At 34.0% G+C, this 19876-nt stretch overlaps 2 protein-coding genes across 9 annotated transcripts in view; one reads left to right on the top strand and one right to left on the bottom strand.

Annotated features, from left to right (window-relative positions):
- Tango5 (Transport and Golgi organization 5) overlaps positions 1-18879 on the bottom strand; it is a 75435-nt gene extending 56556 nt beyond the window's left edge. The window contains exons 1-2 of one of the 7 annotated variants that reach the window (XM_069823920.1): positions 18482-18879; positions 17778-18077 (exon numbers count right to left, since the gene is read on the bottom strand). In XM_069823920.1, the coding sequence (XP_069680021.1) occupies positions 17778-17996 (219 nt within the window). In that variant the 5' untranslated portion in view covers positions 17997-18077; positions 18482-18879. The other 6 variants (XM_069823916.1, XM_069823946.1, XM_069823966.1 and 3 more) reach the window with 6 other exon arrangements.
- Positions 18880-19237: 358 nt separating this feature from the next.
- Positions 19238-19876, top strand: part of LOC138698154 (uncharacterized) — a 102326-nt gene continuing 101687 nt past the window's right edge. The window contains exon 1 of one of the 2 annotated variants that reach the window (XM_069823900.1): positions 19238-19374. The gene's annotated coding sequence lies outside the window, so the exon portion shown is untranslated. Of the gene's footprint in view, positions 19375-19513; positions 19558-19876 lie in introns of those variants that run through there. The other variant, XM_069823909.1, reaches the window with a different exon arrangement.

Consider the following 19876-nt stretch of genomic DNA (forward strand, 5'->3'; position numbering starts at 1 on the left):
GCAGACTAAAAAAAACATGGCCATTTTTCATAATTATTTTCTTTTAATATTCCATGTCTTTATTGTAGGGATATCATATCACATTTATATAGCCTATGTTAAATCACAGCACTGCAGATAAAATGAAAGAATGTCAAGTGATGCACACAGCATTGTTTCTGTATGATTCTACTGTAAGTCAGTTATGAAAAATAAGTGGAGGGAAGAAAGGAATAGATGTTCTACAGATCTCACGAAAGCTGAGGTTTAACTTAAATTTTAATCATAGTTGTCATTAATTTTTAAAGCAATTCAGATAAATCAAATTTGCTAAAAAGAAACAAAATATCTATAATCATAATACACTTTGTACTATAGAGTAAAGCAATAGGTCTAAATTCAGTTTATAAAAATATATACTTTTCACTAGAAATTAGTTATTTTACTGCATAATTTAAGTAGCACAAAACCATTTCAATTGTCTTATTTATCTGAATCCCAAGTAATCAATTACAATAAAATAAGCTACTTATTATTAATCCAGTGTGAATTTTTTTCATATACAAAAGTACAACAGTAATATGGGATGGTATGCATATGAGGTTCTTTCGAATTGTGTGCATTTTTCTTCCACAGCGAGGGTCAACCTCATGCTGTCTTGTATTGGCATTCTGAAATCCTGGTAACCCTAGTTCATACTGTACTGTTCGTAACACAAAGGCACAATGGTTGTTGATGATCCCATAACAGTAGCATATTCAGGTGCGTCACACAAACTGCTGAGGACAGCAAACATGCAATTAGCCTTCACTTCGCACAGGCTTCAGAGTAATGTCACCACTCATGTCCTTCCAAAACCATGTTTTCTCATTCATCACTGTATGACAGTGTTAGATTTCACTGAATTGAATTACATCTGTAAGCATGTAACTTATAAAAGAAAATCAGGAACCGAGAGAGAGTGAAACAGCTGGTAATTGTGCTTTACTTAGTATAATAATTATATATTATTATTATTATTATTATTATTATTGGAGCACATTGCACAGTAATTACAATTTTATAAGCTAAAATAATTTTTTAGTCATTTATTTAGTTGCTATTTATTTTTTACAATCATACATGCAGTGGTGACAGTATCTCATATTTCCAACAGGAAAAAGGCATAAATGCTTTCAATGCTCTATGGACAACACCGTGCACTCATCCTACCCATTTCTTGTGGTAGTTACTAAGTTACAGAGCTTTCCCACTGAGATCCTCTTGGAAAAGAGTCAGATATTCATTTCCAAAGTGAGTAACAATTTTTGCTGATGTTGAATTAGATTCTGTACTATTTTTGCTGGCATTGAATTAAATTCTGTACTATATAAAACAATCTTTTAACTCGGAGGATATTTACAATATTTACACTTGGTTAATAGCCAAGCAAGTTGAATGATGCTTAGAAAATGATTACAATCACTGCTAATAGGTTGAAAACTAAGTTATGTGAGTGGATGAATTAGCAGATTACAAACAAAATAAAATAAAAAAATGAATTATAGTAACAAGAACAATGAATTTCATGTTTGTAACAACAGTAGTACCACAACCACCTTCACCTCCGAAATATGCAGATTTTGTAAAAATGTAGTCTTAGACAGAATGCAGATTTTGTAAAAATGTAGTCTTAGACAGAAAAAATTACCAATCTCATGTAGTGTGAATTTGTCCAAGTCTACCTTTGTGTAGCGCCTGGTTCACACGACTAGAGAAAGGATATCTATATTTATTTCCGTCAAATTACTTATCTTAGATTAAAAGAACAACAATATTATCTGAGGCTGAGTTTAATAAAATTACAATCTGTGTTACACAGCTTGATAGCTTAAAATAAACTACACCATAGTTACAAATTGTTGGACGATTTTAGAAGGCTATATTTTCACCAATATTGAACATAAATACATGATCTTACCACCATTTGAAAGAGGAAAATTTGAAGTTTTATACCGACCTCAGATGCGCTCGATAATCCAATATTTAGGCCTACTTGATTCTCAAAATTGTGACTGAACACTCCATATGCTTTAATCTTCAATAAAGCTAATCACAACTTGCCACCATTTCCAGTTTAAATGATCCATCACCAAACAACACAATTTTCAGTTTATTCACAGTCACAAAGAACAATCAGATGCTCGCTATATGCTACTGTTGAACAAAATAACGCACAAAATACCCACTGGTGATGGGTAGCTTTCAATTGTTGCATGCGCTCTCAATTTTAGTAGAAAAAGGCATGCACAATTGAATGCGTTTTGTTCACTCTTGCATGCATTCCTTGACTGCATAAAGTTGAAAGACAAGTTGAACCATGTAGACGCACCTTTACTGTTGTTCGGTATTTAATCCCAGTCAATTCAATTATCATCGCAATTCTACTAATCGTCATTTTTGCCAAATCATGTATCAATGTCAAATTTCTTCTGGATGACTTAACATCTGCACAATATAGTACATCCAGTCATGCGCCCAATCTAAGAAAGAATGGAACGAAGTTTTGGTAGTTATGTCAAGAATCAAGATCAAACCACTTCAGAACTCTAGCCATGCACTTAAAAAAAATACAAACATAATTTACTTCAAGAACTTCAATTTCTGAACGCCACAATGAACACTCATCAACTTCTGACTAACTTTCTCTCATGTCTTGTGAATACATAACATTTCAACACATGCATCTGTCTTTTAAATTATTGTAACTTGAATGGCTACATTTGTTGACATGACAGTTTTGCATGTCTATTATTGCTTAGTCTGCATAATAAAAATATTTTGTCTAATTTTTTTCTGTACGTGGTCACAAGCATCCTGTAGTAGATGCATTGCCCTTGTGACGTAGGCATTTAAGAGTTAGTCGGCTATTAATTTCAGTGCAAAAGTCAATGAACAAATACGATGTCCCATCAAAGTACAGGACTTGGTGTTGAGTATCCCAGTGTTTATTGAAGTTTTCTGCTTAATCCTTATAAGCCAGAAGATTTATACCACTATTGCACACAAATGTCTAACTCTTAACAGGTGTTCATATACCTGCATAATCGGATAAATTTGTGTTGGGTTCGTTAGCCGAGCGGTTTAAGGTGCACAAGATATGTCCGGCCAGCATACTGTGCCTAAGATTGCAGTTCACATCCCAGTCACTGCAGTCAATTGAGCCTGTGGCAAAGGATGAGGAAGGTTCATGTAAAACAAACGGTGTAATGGTATGCATGGAAGCTGACGGGGTTTCAGTTAACTGCAATTGAAGTGATTTTGCTCCTTTTTTAAGAAAAAGAAAAAAAAAAATTACAAAAAAAATTTAATAGTTTTATTCAAGGGCAATGTCCTAATGTTATATAAAATTAAAGAATATCAATGTATTTTATATATAACATACAATTTATAACATACTACTGGGTTCAAAAAGTTCCCGGAATTTTACTACCATTTTTCGTATTAATATATAACAAGGGATATTATACATTTGTTTTGTTGGTAACATTCATGACGTCATTTCCTTAAAGTTTGTCGATAATGGCGATTGTTGGTTTTGAGTTGTAGGCAATTGTTTATCATAGTGTTTTGTTTGTTCGTCGCATTTTGTAATGATGTCCATAGAGCAACGTACAAACATCAAGTTCTGTGTTTTGTTACACAAAACTCCTGCAGAGACATTAAGATTGTTGGAAGAAGCATATGACGAAGCAGCAATGAAAAAAACTCAAGTGTATGCCTGGCATAAACGCTTTTCTGGTGGCCGCGATAGCATCAAAGATGACGTACGCAGCGGCCGACCAACAACTGCAACAAATGAAGCAATCGCTCAGTGTGTGCGTAATGTTGTGAGGGACGACCGACGTAAAACCATAAAAGAGATAGCAGAAGAGGTCGGAATATCAGTCGGAAGTGTACACAATGTTCTTCACAAGCATCTCAACATGCATTACGTGTCTCAGAAGTTAGTTCCGAAAATGTTGTCGGCAGAACAGAAAGAAACAAGAATGACTCTTGCTGGGGACATGATCAGTATGGCCGATGAAGATGGTGACTTCTTAAACAAAATTATTGCTGGTGATGAAACTTGGTGCTACTTGTACGACCCAGTCCCTAAACGACAGTCATCTGAGTGGAAATCGAAAACATCTCCTCGGAAGCAAAAATTTCCTATGGACACTTCCAAAGGCAAAGTTATGTTGGAAGTTTTCTTCGACTCTCAGGGTCTCATCCACCATGAGTTCATTCCAGAAGGTCGTACTGTAACGAAAGAATTGTAAGTAAAAATCCTCCGTCGCCTCCGGGACGCAGTGAGAAGGAAACGTCCAGAAAAGTGGGTAGAAAACAACTGGTTCCTTATGCATGACAATGCACCTGCTCATCGCGCAATTATTGTAAAGAATTTTCTTGCCAGGCACAACATAACTGCTTTGGATCACCCACCATACTCTCCTGATCTCTCACCACCTGATTACTTTCTGTTTCCCCGTCTGAAAAGTCATCTGAAAGGACGGAGATTCAATGCTGAAGAGGTTATCGCAAACGCGACGAGAGCACTAAGACGGGTTTCACAAAATGGCTTCCAGGCCTGCTTCCAGGAACTCAACACGCGTTGGCAGAAGTGTGTTGTTGCGGAAGGCAACTATTTTGAAGGGAATGCTGTAGAATAGTGTTTAAGGTACGTTGTTTCTATGATACTAGCAAATTCCGGGAACTTTTTGAACCTAGTATGTATATCCCTCATGACCATAATACTAGCTGACCACTATAACGCACGCATGACTCCTAAGGGTTAAGTTCTACGAGAAATCTAATGAATTTAATAAATAATTATTCTTTTATTAAATTAAATCAATGTGCTAGTGTTCTGGGATATTTCTCGTAATACATAAATTTGTTAAAAGTTATAACCTAAAAGATCTCTGAGAGTTCAGACATAATTACAGAATGAATTAGAAACCAAGGGAAATGTTGTGTTTTATTTAACAATGCTCGCAACTGCCGAGGTTATATCAGCATCGCCGATGTGCTGGAATTTTGTCCTTCAGGAGTTCTTTTACATGCCAGTAAATCTACTGACATGAGTCTGTCGATTTAAGCTCACTTAAATGCCATCGACCTGGCCCGGGATCGAACCCACAACCTCGGACATAGAAGGTCAGCACTATACCAAATCTGCCAACCAGGCCGACAACACCAAGAGATGCTGAGTGACAACATTAAAATACATGGTTCGTATGCAGCGACTAAGAGGAAGGCAGAAAATAGGAAATATTGGAGAATATTGGGTTTGCAGTGAAAGTTGCTCTTGGGCAGAAAGCTATGAATGAATATGAATGAGATGCTGAGTCACCAGTCAGTTAATGAGTTGACGTGTTACTAAGTTCTGTGTTAAAATAGTTATTATTGTGCATAAGACATATTCATTGTTAGTTATGCCAAGGCATTAAGTGTAGTCGATTTATTTTTTTATTTTAGTTGGTTATTTAACGACGTATCAACTACTAGGTTATTTAGCGTCGATGAGATTGGTGATAGCGAGATAATATTTGGCGATATGAGGCCGAGGATTTGCTATAGATTACCTTGCATTCACAAGTGTAGTTGATGACAAAGAGTTTAGTGTATGACAGATATGTAAAAAAAGAACTCGAGCAGAACAGTGGTAAGACAATTTGCAAGAAAATGTCCTGGAAATCCTGTTCCAGGTAGGGTAACTGTTAGTCAAGTTGTTAAAAGTAGTGATACACAGACTCTCTTAATGGTAAAAAAAAAAAAAAAAAAAAATCTGTTACCAGACTCAAGTTCATATGAAAGAAAAATGAGATAAAATAGGTGAACAACTCTCCATCAACTTGTTCAGGAAACAATTATTTCAAAATCCTAAACAAAAATTGCCACTAAACAATTAAAACTCTATAAAATTACAGTAGTTCACGAACTGCTACTACAATGGAATCACACAAGTAGATTCCGATTTTGTAACTGGATGAGGGAGAGTGTTGCTGATAGAGTGGACTTGAATTAAAGATTTTTTGGATGAAACATGGTTTGAACTACACAGATACATCATTTCACAAAACAACTGATACTGGGGCACAGAGAACACCTAGCTTGTGTATGAAGTTCCAATGCATGATACAAAATACTGGTGTGTGGTACGGTTTGAATTCAGACAGAATAATAGGACCTATTTTTTTTTTATGGACACACTATCAATGCTGCAAAATATCGGGAAGAAATATTAAAACTTTTTTTCGAACTACTAATGGACAATGAAAGCCAGCAATCATTCTTGCAGCAGAATTATGGTACTGCACACACTGCTTATGAATCATTAGATCTTAATTCAAAGATTTCTGAGGATAGAGTTATCAGTGCTCCCTTGTAACCCTGATCTCATTGTGTGAGAGTTTTATTTATGGGTGAATTTAAAAGACAAAGTTTACAAGAATAATCCCAGCGCAATAAAGGAACTAAAAGAAACTATCAGTCGAGAAATTTCTTTAATCACACCTGACGAACTTATGCATGTTAATGGAATTTTCTACACACATGTTGAAAATGTGTTGCTGCTGAGGGACAAAATTTTAAACAATTCTTGTAACTCAGGTTAGTGCTCATTGTCATTATCATGTTATTACTTAGTAGCAATGTGGGCTCTCTTTTTCCTGCTGCAGCGTGAGTTATAGCACAGCACAGAATGGAATCTGACAGCCTCAAAAAATACTAACAGTTTTGAATTCTGAGAATGAATTGTTGTTATAGCAAGTGTTTGAATGATTAAATTACCATAATTTTGTTAACCTTCACAATTTTGTGGAATAAATTAACAATTAGAAATGATGATGAAATCATTCCAATTCCAGTGGTTTTTAAATATTAAGTCTGCTAGTCTGTTGCAGTTCCACAAGAACTTTGTGAGCCTTCTTCTGTTGTAGTAAGTGATGAGTAGTAAATAAATGTCCCAAATCACGGTGACATGCAATTTTAAATAATTTTGTCTTTTGATTTTATTTTACAGGATGAAGACCATTTCAGGTGTTAAATCTGTAATACAGAACTACAGTAATGGCTGTACTTCTTTTTCAAAGGATACTGTGCTGTTATGTGATGTTGTCTTAATCTAAGTTAACTTAATCTCAGTTCCAGGAGTAAACTTTAGTCTCATAAACCATCCAAATATGGAAATAATTTACTTATAAAATATTTTGAACATTCTACCTGTTCAAAATTTATTATAGTAGCTTAGATAATTATAGTGCTTTGAATCCTTTAGACTAAAATATTTAAAATTAAGACCAACATAACCAAGAATTACATAACAAAGCGAAGGACAAAAAGTGGAATATTTATTATTAATAAACCAGAAACCATCCCTCAAGCACCTCGCAAAACTGCAGTAGAAAAATTCAGACTTATCACAGAACACGACTGTTTAGCAAAGCACTTAAACAAAATAGGAATTTACAATAAACCAAACTTCCCTCTATGTGATCAAGAAGAAAATACTGAAGACCATCTTCAAACCTGTAATGTCCCACCTGCTGGATCTATAATAGAAACATATTAAGAGAGAAAGAGTGCTAATGACTTCATTTCCAATGGCCAAGCATTAGACAATATAATTTAAATTAGTGTTAAGCTCTAGGCCTGTAAGTTCTGTTTTAAATTTTCTTTCTAACTTTATTTAATTGTATTTTTACTAACATCTGTACTTCTTTTTACCAAATAAGCAGTGAATTTAGTGTCATGACTATAACTGACAAATGAAAGATAAAGTTACAAAAAGCACAGGCCATGAAGATATAATGAAAATTAAGGTAACAGAATTTCCAAGACTATATAACCATGGTATCAGATTGAAGAGCATACTCGGTCAGAAGCATGCTCTTGCCACTTTATGTTCACAGAAATAATCTTATACACTTATTTGATAGAAAACTAATTGGCCCAAAATCAATCTAAAATTTTTTTAAGGATGGAAGAGATAATGGTTGTGTATTCAGAAGAAACTTCTTAAATGAAATATTTTTCATTAATGATGAAATATAGAAGACATAAATCCTATTAATCCTCTGAATCAGTGAAGAAGAAAAGGAGAGACTATAAACTGTAACTGAAAAGTAGACGAGGTTGTGTTTTTGCAAGGATTCTTGGGACTTAGATATTTTAACATTTTTGTGAGCTCAGAGCCTAAAGTCCACCTGTCTCACTTTAATCACATTATTCCACTTGAAGGACTTAAACAAAATTTTGCAGAGGAGAAAGTCGAAAGTTGATCAAACATTAGCAAACGTTAAAGGGTAGGGAAAGCAAGTTAAATACATTCATCCACAATTGCACACAGTCCTTACTACCATGTCCCACAACAGCAACCCACTAGCCACTGAATCATAGCTAAAGTCAAACCTCCAGTGTCAGCCAAAAATATGTGAACACCAGAATTTGGAATCCGAAATATACACAAAGAGGGTAGTATGCATATGTGATACATTTATTTTTAAAAGGTATAGCCTACTATTACTATATGCCTAAAGATATTCGTTCAATGAATTCATAGAAAGTTTAGATTATAAAGAAGGCAGTATCAAAGTATATAAATATGTATTTCCTGTACAAAAAAGAAGGTCCCTAAATAACCACTATATATGGGCATTTAAGTGTAGCAGATGATCGTAAAATTCCATCAGCTTTGAATATTCATTATTCTGCACCTAAACTTACAAGACAAAAAGTGAAATTAGAAATTAAGGAAATTAAGCAAGTTCAAAACTCCAATGTTGTAACTAAAGACGACTTATAACCCTCAGAGCTGTCAACTGCTATTAGTAAGATTAGTAGCAATAAAGTCTCTAGTACAGATAATATTCATCCCGAATTCATCAAGCACTTCGTGTTAGAGCTACACACCTTGCTTAACTTTCATAATTTGGAAGACTTCAGTTCCTGCAAATTGGAAAAAAGTAATATTATTCCAATATTGAAACCAGTAAACCTGCAGACAAAATTGAGAGCAACAGACCTACATCATTAACCAGTTATTTGGCTATTATGGAAAGGATATCAGACAAGATAAACTGGTCTTTAGAAACGAATAAACTTCTATCATCACAGTAAGTTGGATTTAGAAAAGATCATTCAACAAATGAACAGGTAATTTTATTAAGCCAAGACTTTAAAGATGGATTTAATAAAAAGAGGATATATTGGCTGTATTTGTTGATCATAAATCAGCATATGATAATGTTTGGAAATGCATCTCATCAAGAAACTACAGCAATTAGGCATAAAATTCAATATGTTAAGTTGGATATGTTACTCAAAGATTGTTGTACAACTTAAGGCACAGCAATCTCTAAATATAAACAAACCCATTCAGGCTTACCTCAAGGTCCGTATTAAGCACGATATTTTATATATATATATGATCTACCACAGCAGCTACAAAAATTTGGCACTAAAACAGCACTTTTTGCTGACAATTGGTTATTTGGACTTCACAAAAATCAAACACAGTGCAAAACTGCAAGCTATCATTTAGTCATCATCAACAGCACTTAAAACCTGGTGTACAAATAATATGTTAGTAAACACAGGAAAGACTTATTTTCAGTTCTCATTACGAAAGAAGCCAGTTGGAATAAACCTAAACTACGGAGATACTAAGATACAAAGAACAGAGAATGCAGGATATCTAAGTGTACATTTTTAATATAAGTTTACATGGAGAAATCACATTGCACACATTAGTGTAATTTCTTGCTAACTTACATAAGTTCACTCTAAGCTGAGATATTACATCGTGTTTATAATGTGTGCACAGGATTCATCTGCAATACTCGTAAATTTGACCACATAATGCTTTCCTTTCAATTACTTTCATTGGTGCATCTGAAGAACAATATATTCACTGTCTCTTCTATTCAGAATCATGCATAGGGTGACCTCACCAGTAGTTGATCACATGGGAATGTTTTAATTAAAAATAAGCATTTTGGCACCAATGAAAAATATTTCTTCAGTTATATATAATCTTTAACATCTCTTTGTTTCATATGACAACAGTATAACACGAAATTATGGTTTTACATAAAGCAGGAAATTTGGGAAACAAAGCTTGTGTTTGCAGTATGGCTTCAGCTGGTGCTTGCTATTAGGGAAGTGTTGTAGCAGGTGTACAGAAATATGAACACTGCTCTGAAATATAATTATATTATATTGAATGAATGCATATTTTGCCTTCTGCATAAGCTATAGGAACTATGTATACACACATTTTCAGTGTTTATAGTTCTTACGAGTAATTAATAGGGGTGGTCATTTACTAGTTCTTAATTTTTATCAAGCACCAGTAGTTGACCAGACCGGTCAACTACTGGACCAGTTTAAAATAAAGTGATATCCAGTAGTTGTCCATCACTTGCAAATGTGATCTTTCCTTTGTATGTAAATCATGTAGATTGTATGTAATCTGTGTTTTAAATGTTTGCAACTATTTCTTATGACTAGGTCAAAAAATGGAAAAAAAAATTCTTCAAATATATAAAATAATCCTAAAATAATGGAGTTAAGGATGCTCAAATGACTTTATTCCAATTCGAAAATTGCAAGAAAATACGAAATACTACATTCCACCCTGACTAATAAGCTGAAGTCCACACGTGTGGAGTAATGGTTAGGCGTCTGGCAGCAAAACCAGGTGGCCCGGATCCGATTCCCAGTCGGGGCAAGTTACCTGTTTGAGTGTTTGAGGTTTTTTTCTGGGGTTTTCCCTCAACCCAATATGAGTAAATGCTGGGTAACTTTCGGTGCTGGACCTCGGACTCATTTCACCAGCATTATTACCTCCATCTCATTCAGACGCTAGATTAATTAAGATGTTGATAAAGCGTTGTAAAATAACCTACTAAAATAAATAAATGAATAAAAATAAGCTGAAGGATAGAATGCCTCCTCCTAAATTGATGGTCACCATAGTTGCCAAATTGTGTGCAGAAAATAAAATTCTTCTGTTTGCCTTGCTTATAAATGCTACACACATTCTATAACCTGCTGATATTTCTGTATTTGAGCTCTTAAAAACTGGATGGATAAATGCAGTTGAGGATTTGCCATATAAGTATTAGGGATGTGCAGTATAAAAAACAAATTTTGGTCAGTCACTAGAGAGAATGTTCGATGAAAGAGCCACTCCAGAATGGTTTCCGTAAATGTGGCATCTTTCCATTTGATACAAATTCCGTAGATTATTCTCAATGTATGAGCCTTGAGTTTGTGTGTGTTGATGGAAATGGAACTGTAAACCTCAAACCAGCAAAGTTTAATGTGAAATACCAGATGTATTTGGAATCGGCTATGAAAGCTGGATGCACTGAAGAATTTAGAACTGTTGCAGCTAATGAAAACTGGACTGGAGATGACGTGGCACCTGATCTCTCCTGCAATTGGTTAAAATTATGGAAAAGATGCATACAACCCAATAATTCTAACAACACTGCTGATGGTGCCATATTGACTTGTCAAAAACAGTAATGTTGAAGAAGCACAGCAAAATGGAGAAGAAATGCAGACTGAGGAAATGCAGCAGAAAAATGTGTTTACAACATGAGATTATGAGTAACAGGTGACTAAAATATCATTAGGATTTAAATGTTAACAAAAAGAAAGAAATACAGAGGGAAGATAGAAAAAAACAATGTGGGGAAAAGAAAAGAGACGGAAGTAATCAGAGAAGATCTGATAGCAAAAATTCTAAAAAAAAAAAAAAAAAAAAAAAAACCAAAGGCCTCTCAGCCAGATTGAGCTAGAATTCCAGACTTCATCATTGGACTCTGATGACATGCCTTTGGACATTTCTGAGGAAGCTAGCAACAACCAAAGCAGTGGTGATGAGAACCATATGAAATACGGGTCATAGGGCATTGTGAAATATATATCGAGGAAAACTTGTCATTTACTTTGTGGGAAAAGTGGTAAAGAAAAAGGAAGAAGATTTTGATCTATTTGCTCAATAAGTGGCTGGAAATGTATTCAAGTGGCTGGCACAAGAAGATACTGATACTATATCTCAGGATACAGTGCAGTGTATTTTTCCTGAACGCAGGAAAACTATGAAAAAGATACACTTACGGGATTCATATTTTCAATTTTACAGGTTAAAATCTTGGTTAGAATGTAAATGCATTTTTATGTAATAGAATATGTCTCTCTTCTATGTTAAAATAGCTATATCTAATTTTTTGTAGTGGTGGTCAACTACTGGTCGAAAACTGGTCATTTACTGACACATTGCGGTCAACTACTGGTATTTTTGTAAGCCACGAGTTTAAAAATAAATTTCATCATGTTACATTGCTTTAAACACACATTGAATAGCACCATTGCTTTTGTCAATATTTTATTATACTTTTACTGTAGAAATCTTTTCCTTGTGACTTTATCTTCAAACAAAATGGACATTTAAGAAACGAATGTTCCTTAACTGGTCAACTACTGGTGAGCTCACCCTACTTTTACTCCAAATTATAAGCTATTGTGCTTTAAATTTCTTACAACTCTTCGAAACAGACATCAAGCACTTCTTTCTATCCCTCATCACAACTACTTTATACTCATCCTCCTACACTGTAGAAATACCTCGCCTTTGAAATTTGTTGCATAATGACATCAGGGATTGCTGGACAATATCACAATTCAAAATTAAACTGAAAAATTTTGTCTCATTCCTTGGTTTTTAGATTTTGGCAGATGTATTGATTTGTGTTTTTACTCTAGATCAAAATTTCAAGTTTCTTGTTATGTTTGTTAATTAACTAGGATATATTTATGATACTTAATCACTCATTTAATGTTTGTGTGATTGTAAACCTGTATATATAGGATGATTCACGAGGATTTATTGCCACCTATGGAGCTTATTTCTGAAGACATTCTGAGCAAAAAATGTCATATTAACATGTGTCTTAATCTCAATATTTTCAGTTACACTAATATGAAGTTATTAGTAAAATACCTTTTTTCTTTAGTTTTAAGGGTAAAAGAATATTACAAATAGAGAATGAACTATTCAGAAATATTTCTTTAATTGGCTAGTGTTCTGAAGCTAAAAATGTGTTAATTCCTTTGTACAGATTTTGTTTTTAAATTTAACTAAAAATTACATTATTTCTACGCACTTAGCACAAAAATTGTTACAAATCATACGACTTATAGGAACTTCATTCTTTATAGTTTAATTGTGCATCCTAATGTACAGTCTTGAAGAATTTACAAGATTGGCGTGATTTGCAACAATTTTTGTGATAAATACGCAAGAAAAATGTAATTTTGTAGTTAAAAATCGAAACAAAAAAGCTGTACGAAGCAACTAAGTTATGGAATTCACAACACATTTTTAGCTTTAGAGTACTTGCTAATTAAAGAGATGATACTCTCGAATAGTTCATTCTTTATCTGTAATATTCTTTTATCCTTAAAACTAAATAATAATGGTATTTTACAAACTACTTCAAATTAGTGTAACTCTGAAAATATTGAGATTAGGACACATGTTTATATGAGTTTTTGCTCAGAATGTCTTCGGAAATAAACTCCATAAGTGGCAGTAAATTCTTGTGAATCATCCTGTACATTCGTGTGGTTTACTTTGTTTATAGCATTTTTTTATGTTATTCTATTTGTATTTCTGGTGGTGTGAAAGAGAAGGCCTGATGACCTTAACTACACCAAAATAAATAAATGTTTAAATATAAAAAACAACCAAAGTTTTATATGTCGAATTAATACACAGAAAAAAGGTGCCTACCTAACAAATGACTCGAAATATACACGGATGGGTAATTTATAAAGGAAAGTGCAGGTGCAGACATAATATATTCTTTCCTATTCTCTCATTACACATGAGTTGGAGAGAACAAAACAAATTTTAATACTGCAGTTAAAAAAATAGCTTTACGCTAATAGGCCCTATGCAGACCACAGGCATTCAGCAAAACAGTGTTATTGATAGATTCAAAATCAGTTCTATTAGCAATAGCACCAAAAGCAAACCCAATACGGAAACAATTAAAGGAACAAGGAAACTAATTAAACAGCTAGCAAATTTAGCTAAAAAAAATCTAATTTCAATGAATACCTTGCCATATTGGAATGGAAGGGAACGAGAATACTGATATCCTAGCAAAGAAAGGCACCAATATAAACCCAGAAAAATAATTTTTGAACATTTGAGTCTTCACTTATAAAAAAGGTACTTCTTTACTTCAGCAGCACCAATTGTGGCCAGTTATGAGGAAACAGTAGTGACATCTGTGTCTGACCTAGTCACAGTCCATCTCCTATCACTTAGTTATCACCTCATTTAACCTACTCTAACCATGTCAAAGTGTATTTCGATTCTCAGCACTGAGCAATCTGATAGGATGAACGGTGTTCCAAATTTCAGCGATGACATCATTAATGCTCCAGCATTGTAGCAGCACTTTCTGTCAGCTTGCAGATGTGGTGGATGTGTCCATCAACGAATCTGATTGGTTCTCGTAAAGAGCGGGAATTAGCAGACGAATGACATCTTGTACTGTAGTGTCATAGTGGTGTATTCTGCTGTGTTGTTTGTAATGAGCAGCATGTGAAAAAAAATGTTAATGACTTATTAACGAACATGTCAACTGACCAGATATTACTACTGGATCAAGAAATAATGTGTTTGTGTTCTTTTATTTGAGCAAAGCGACTATATGAAAATTTCGCAAAATCTTGCTAGCGTAGCATATACAACTCTCACAGCCACTATGATAGCTTTTGAACAGAAAGCAGTTTCTATTGCACTGCAGCATGACATCATTGACATCCATCAGTCTGATGAGATTCGGAATACGCTGTTTTTTCCCTCATCTAATCTAATCTTTAACTCACAAATATTTACAGAATTATAAGCTGGTGGAAGGTGAAACACTGTGCAACCCGATTCACATGATCAGACACTACCACTAAAATGAGCCACATACAAAAAAAAACCAGGGTGCAGTTAAAGCAAATAATTACGCCACGACATATGAGAAGAATACTATCACTAGACATGACTGGTTAACAAATAATATGCAAAGAGAAACATCTTTTCTGTCAAATGCACCATATGTAATGTTGGAGTTTTCATCATGAATATTGCTCCCCTAAAGGTTTGCAGAAAACTTAACACCAGCCAAAATCAGAAGAACATTGTTCAGTTATATTTAAACTGACCAGATTTTTCGTTGATCCAGCAAGAATACACTTAGTTGTGTACATTAAATAAAATGCATCGGAATAATTATGACATTAAAAGTGCAATGATTATTGCATCAATGCAAATAACATTTTATTAATTATTGATTACAGATATATGTCTGCATTTATCAGCGGTGTTATTTTATACTTATATTCATTGGATGACCAAATTTTCAATAATTTCGGGAAACACTTAACAATAATTAAAATTTCATTACAAGATAGTTGCAAATTATACTTTGTCGTCGTAATGACTTTTATTGTTTTTACTTGGGTAATTCTGGATTGATGGCCACTCCACGATTTTATAACTTTTTTTTTTTTTTTTTTCCACAAACATCGATTTTATGCTAGACTTTTCGAAAGGTAATAGAAAAAAACTTCGGAAACACATAATTTCGACTAAGTTAACCTAACATAACCTAACCTAACCTTAACTAACCTTAACCCAAGCAAAAGTAAACTAAACTAAGCTAACCCGGTAATGTTATGTTAGCTTAGATTAGGTTAGTTTTGCTTGGGTCGGTTAGTTTAGGTTGTGATAGGTTATGTTAGGTTAGAGTCGAAATTATGTTTCCAAAATGCTTTTCTATTACCTTTCGAAAACTGAGTATATAATCATCGTTTCTGAAAAAAAAAAGTTCGAAAATCGTAGAGTGGTCATCTTCCAGAATTACTTTACTTATAATTAACATTTTTCGAACGTTTCAATTTGTTAAAATTTTGGAATATAAGGCATAGGCCTACTATTTTTACCAGACGCATTTTTTACCTAGAAGGAATATGAATCAAATATTCGAAGAAATGTGATGCCTGACATTGTGGTCTCTGAAATGAACAAATAACTTATTTCTCTCCAACACTTGTCTAGCCTATAGTATCTTCTGACTTATTTCACAAATCTACTTGTTCTGAAATTAAATTCGTCACATAAGAAAACTAGTCAAACAAATTCTGTTTCACTATCAATATTTTAAAAAGTCCTTGCTTCAGCGAAGCCCACTAGAAATAAGTAGGCCTATCCAAGTTCTCGAAGTGTTTGTTGCATGGCATGTCTAAATATTTTACACAGTTTTCATAAAAATGTACTGCAGTTTCTTCCATATTTTCTTTCCTAACTAAGCCTTCATTTTGCGGAGAAGCGGACATTTGAAGTCCACAAAGGAGGATATTTAAGCATCCTGCCAGTCTCACAGAAGATGGAAGGACAAACATCCCCAAAGCAGGACTGTCCTGTCAATAGGAGGACGTGTAGTCAGTTTAGTTATCAGTAAATATTGGGAAGCCAGCAGAATAATGAGTTAAATCTAGCAGGTCGCAATTATTAGCAACAATGATTTTGTGCAAGATCATGAAAGAAAAAGTGATGTGATGGTAGCATATTTTTTATGTATATCTAGATCTAGGCTATATAATATGTAATTCTGTGCAGCTATGAGTTGAATACTATTCATCTACATCATCTGATATAGGTCCACTGACATCTGATTGGTGACTGAAATGCAGGATTAATCACCAGTTGCTACTTGGCAAGAGTGCGAGGTGTGCAGTAAGAGAAAGTAAACTTCTTGTAGGCTTATGTAGGTCTAAGTATGTGAAAGAACAACAACAAAGATTAGCTATCTAACCAACAGAAATTTACGCACTGATTTGTGTCAAGACATATTCAAAGTCCTATAAGAAAACACACCTGAATTAAAAATTGCTGCTTATGTATAAATTATGTTGTAATCTGACTCAGAAGCTTGTAATTATGTTATTGCAGCTATTAAAGCAAAGTAACATATTTTTATGGTGTTTAATTTTACATAATAGGCTAAGTTTGGAGTGCACTGTTGATAAATACTTCATTTACAACATCACTTCGATAATGCTAACATCAGTAAGCTATCTACTTTTCAACTTACACAGTTATTGTATATTACGGGTAGTCATATGACCGATATTATGTTGATACATTTGCTTCCTCTCGTTTGGAAATATATTTTCTCAAATAAATTATAGGGCTAAATACAACATTTCGCCTTTCAAATGCCGTGAGATTGACTCCTATAGGCCTATCATAGATTACACACAGAAAAATGCAAAATATCAAACTTTTCAATTCCTTGACGAATTATAGTCTTACAAAAGTACAAAGACCTCCACATCACGGTAAAAAGAGTGCAAAACTTTTTTAAAACTGAATATTATGATATTTTTGTATTATTAACAACAAATTGAAAACAAAGAAAGTGCTTCCGTCTGAAATTTGAGTAATCTTTTTTATCACATTGTGATATTTGTATAAACTTAATTCTACGCTATTTCCCAGACAGTAATATGGTGAAAAGCGCATGTCATGCACTACCCTAATTACCCTACTCTACTAAAGTTAAATCAAATAGAACGTCTAAGGCCATGCATAAGGTTACAAATCCCGAGCATACATGGAAGACACAAGTTCAATTGCGGAGAAAACATACAAGAGTGGGGGGACAAAACAAAATTGAAAAGAGAGGTAGTCATACCAATTCTGTCTTACTGCCCGAAGTCTTTAAACCTCTTCTCTTCAATTCTGTTTTAAGTTGATCTTTGGTGAAACTGAGATACTCGGACTGGTCTAGCATCTCACCAGATGAACAACCACGGATATTTGATGTATTCCCATGATTCTTGCGTCCTAAATTATTCTGCACAGATTTACTGTTTTTACTTGTTGTGGAAGTGTTGCTCTTCTTCGACCCCATTTCACTCTCCCCAATCTCGATTAGTAGTCCTTTCACAGCTCCTTAGAAAATCCTTCCACCAAACTATCATGCAACCTCAGACTACAAGTATAATAGAAAATGACAGGTTTTGTTAGTTATACTAGGAAAGAACATAGCTAAGATCTGAAGCCGTTGTGGAAGTTGAAATCTACATGTGCAAACCCACTCAACTATTGTGTACACATACTTTCTATGGAAAGCAATGTTTATATAATATTTGCACATTACTAGAAAAATGATCACACACAAAACTCAAGATGAATTGTACTACGGTACCTATTATGTTGGCATGGTCAGTTTCGAAAGCTACGATAGGCAAGTTTCACTGCCTTTTTGAAATGCAATACTTTTAATTCTTTAATATACTATACAGTGTATAATATAAACAACAAATATAACACAACCATAGATATATAACATCTGAAGCCACACAAAATTGCCTCAATACAAGTCACGTTTCTTACATCATCAAACATCAGGTGATCATCGGCCAGAAATTAAATGCCCAGGCGGCAGACGTCATCAAGATTCATGCATTGATTAGTTCAGTTTAGATTCTGTAGTGGTAAACTATGATGTATTTCATCTTTGTATTCATATACAATATAAATCATAATTGAAGTATGTTGTATATCTTCATTGGTCACAAACATTAAAACTGGATTCATTTAGTCTTTGGACTACAACGAATTAGAATTATGATACTTCATTTGCTTCTTCGGTCGTTTACCAACTGTGCCGAACTTCCTTTGAAACACCTTGACATGACACCACACCCTCATTAAGGGACCCTAAAAGCGATGCTACCAATATATGAGCAAGTTTCAATTTGTGGGTTTCAGTCCAGCGAACAAGAAATGAAACATGTAATGAATCACACTTTCGTTCACAGATAGCAATACAGCATAAAAGTTTAATTCCTTATATAACTTCCGTTGTAAGATAAATATAAAGCAGGCAATCGAATGAGAAATATCATGACTATTGGCAATGAGAGAGGCCATTTTAAATAGCTAATTCAACACACTATTTAAACATGTTTGATATCATATGCAGACTTTTAAAATATTATTGTGATTTAGATCTTCAGCAGCTACAAGTTTAAATGTATATCAAATGTATTTATACAATATATTTTTACATTGGGACGTTGTGACATTAAAAATATCTCCAACTTTGGAGATAAGTGTACACTCAATGATAAACAAATGAAACTAAAAAATTCTTCCACCAGATGGCATGTTAACCACACAATCAAATAAGGCGCTGATGTTTTTTAGGATGTTTTTGTTGTATGGGGCAAAGGTCAAAGCGTAGGGTTGAGGGAGGTTATAGCTGAATGTTTACCTTTAAGCGGGTTAGTATAGTGATTTATTATCATATTTATATATGTACTACTTACAGTCTTGCTATAAATGCTTTCCCTCCGAAAGTTGTTCTTCATCTTTTTCCCGGTCGATCATTTACATGTACATAGCTAGTATTGACAATAATAATGGCTGCCAAGCACAAGAGTTGAACCCAGACCCTTGATGAATGTGTATGTTGTTCGTCTATTTTATTAATTTAAATTGCACGTGCACTGTGTTTTGGTTACGATTCCAGCAGTATAGGCAACATGAACAGTGTATATTGTATTTATAATCACTTATCTGTGTTTATGTCTCTTGAGGTTGTCTCCTTGTCATATTATTTGATACGAAATTATTGTTTGACTGCCTCGTCAGTACATTTAATGACCGATAGTACTATAATTTATGTATTTTTCAAGCGTATTGAACTGTATTAACCACAATAAACATTTAAGAATTAGTGTTCAATGAATATTGTTGTTTGCATGTATGAGTGAAATGTACTGA

The sequence above is a fragment of the Periplaneta americana genome, chromosome 1, assembly GCF_040183065.1.
Source record: "Periplaneta americana isolate PAMFEO1 chromosome 1, P.americana_PAMFEO1_priV1, whole genome shotgun sequence".
NCBI classification, from domain to species: domain Eukaryota; kingdom Metazoa; phylum Arthropoda; class Insecta; order Blattodea; family Blattidae; genus Periplaneta; species Periplaneta americana.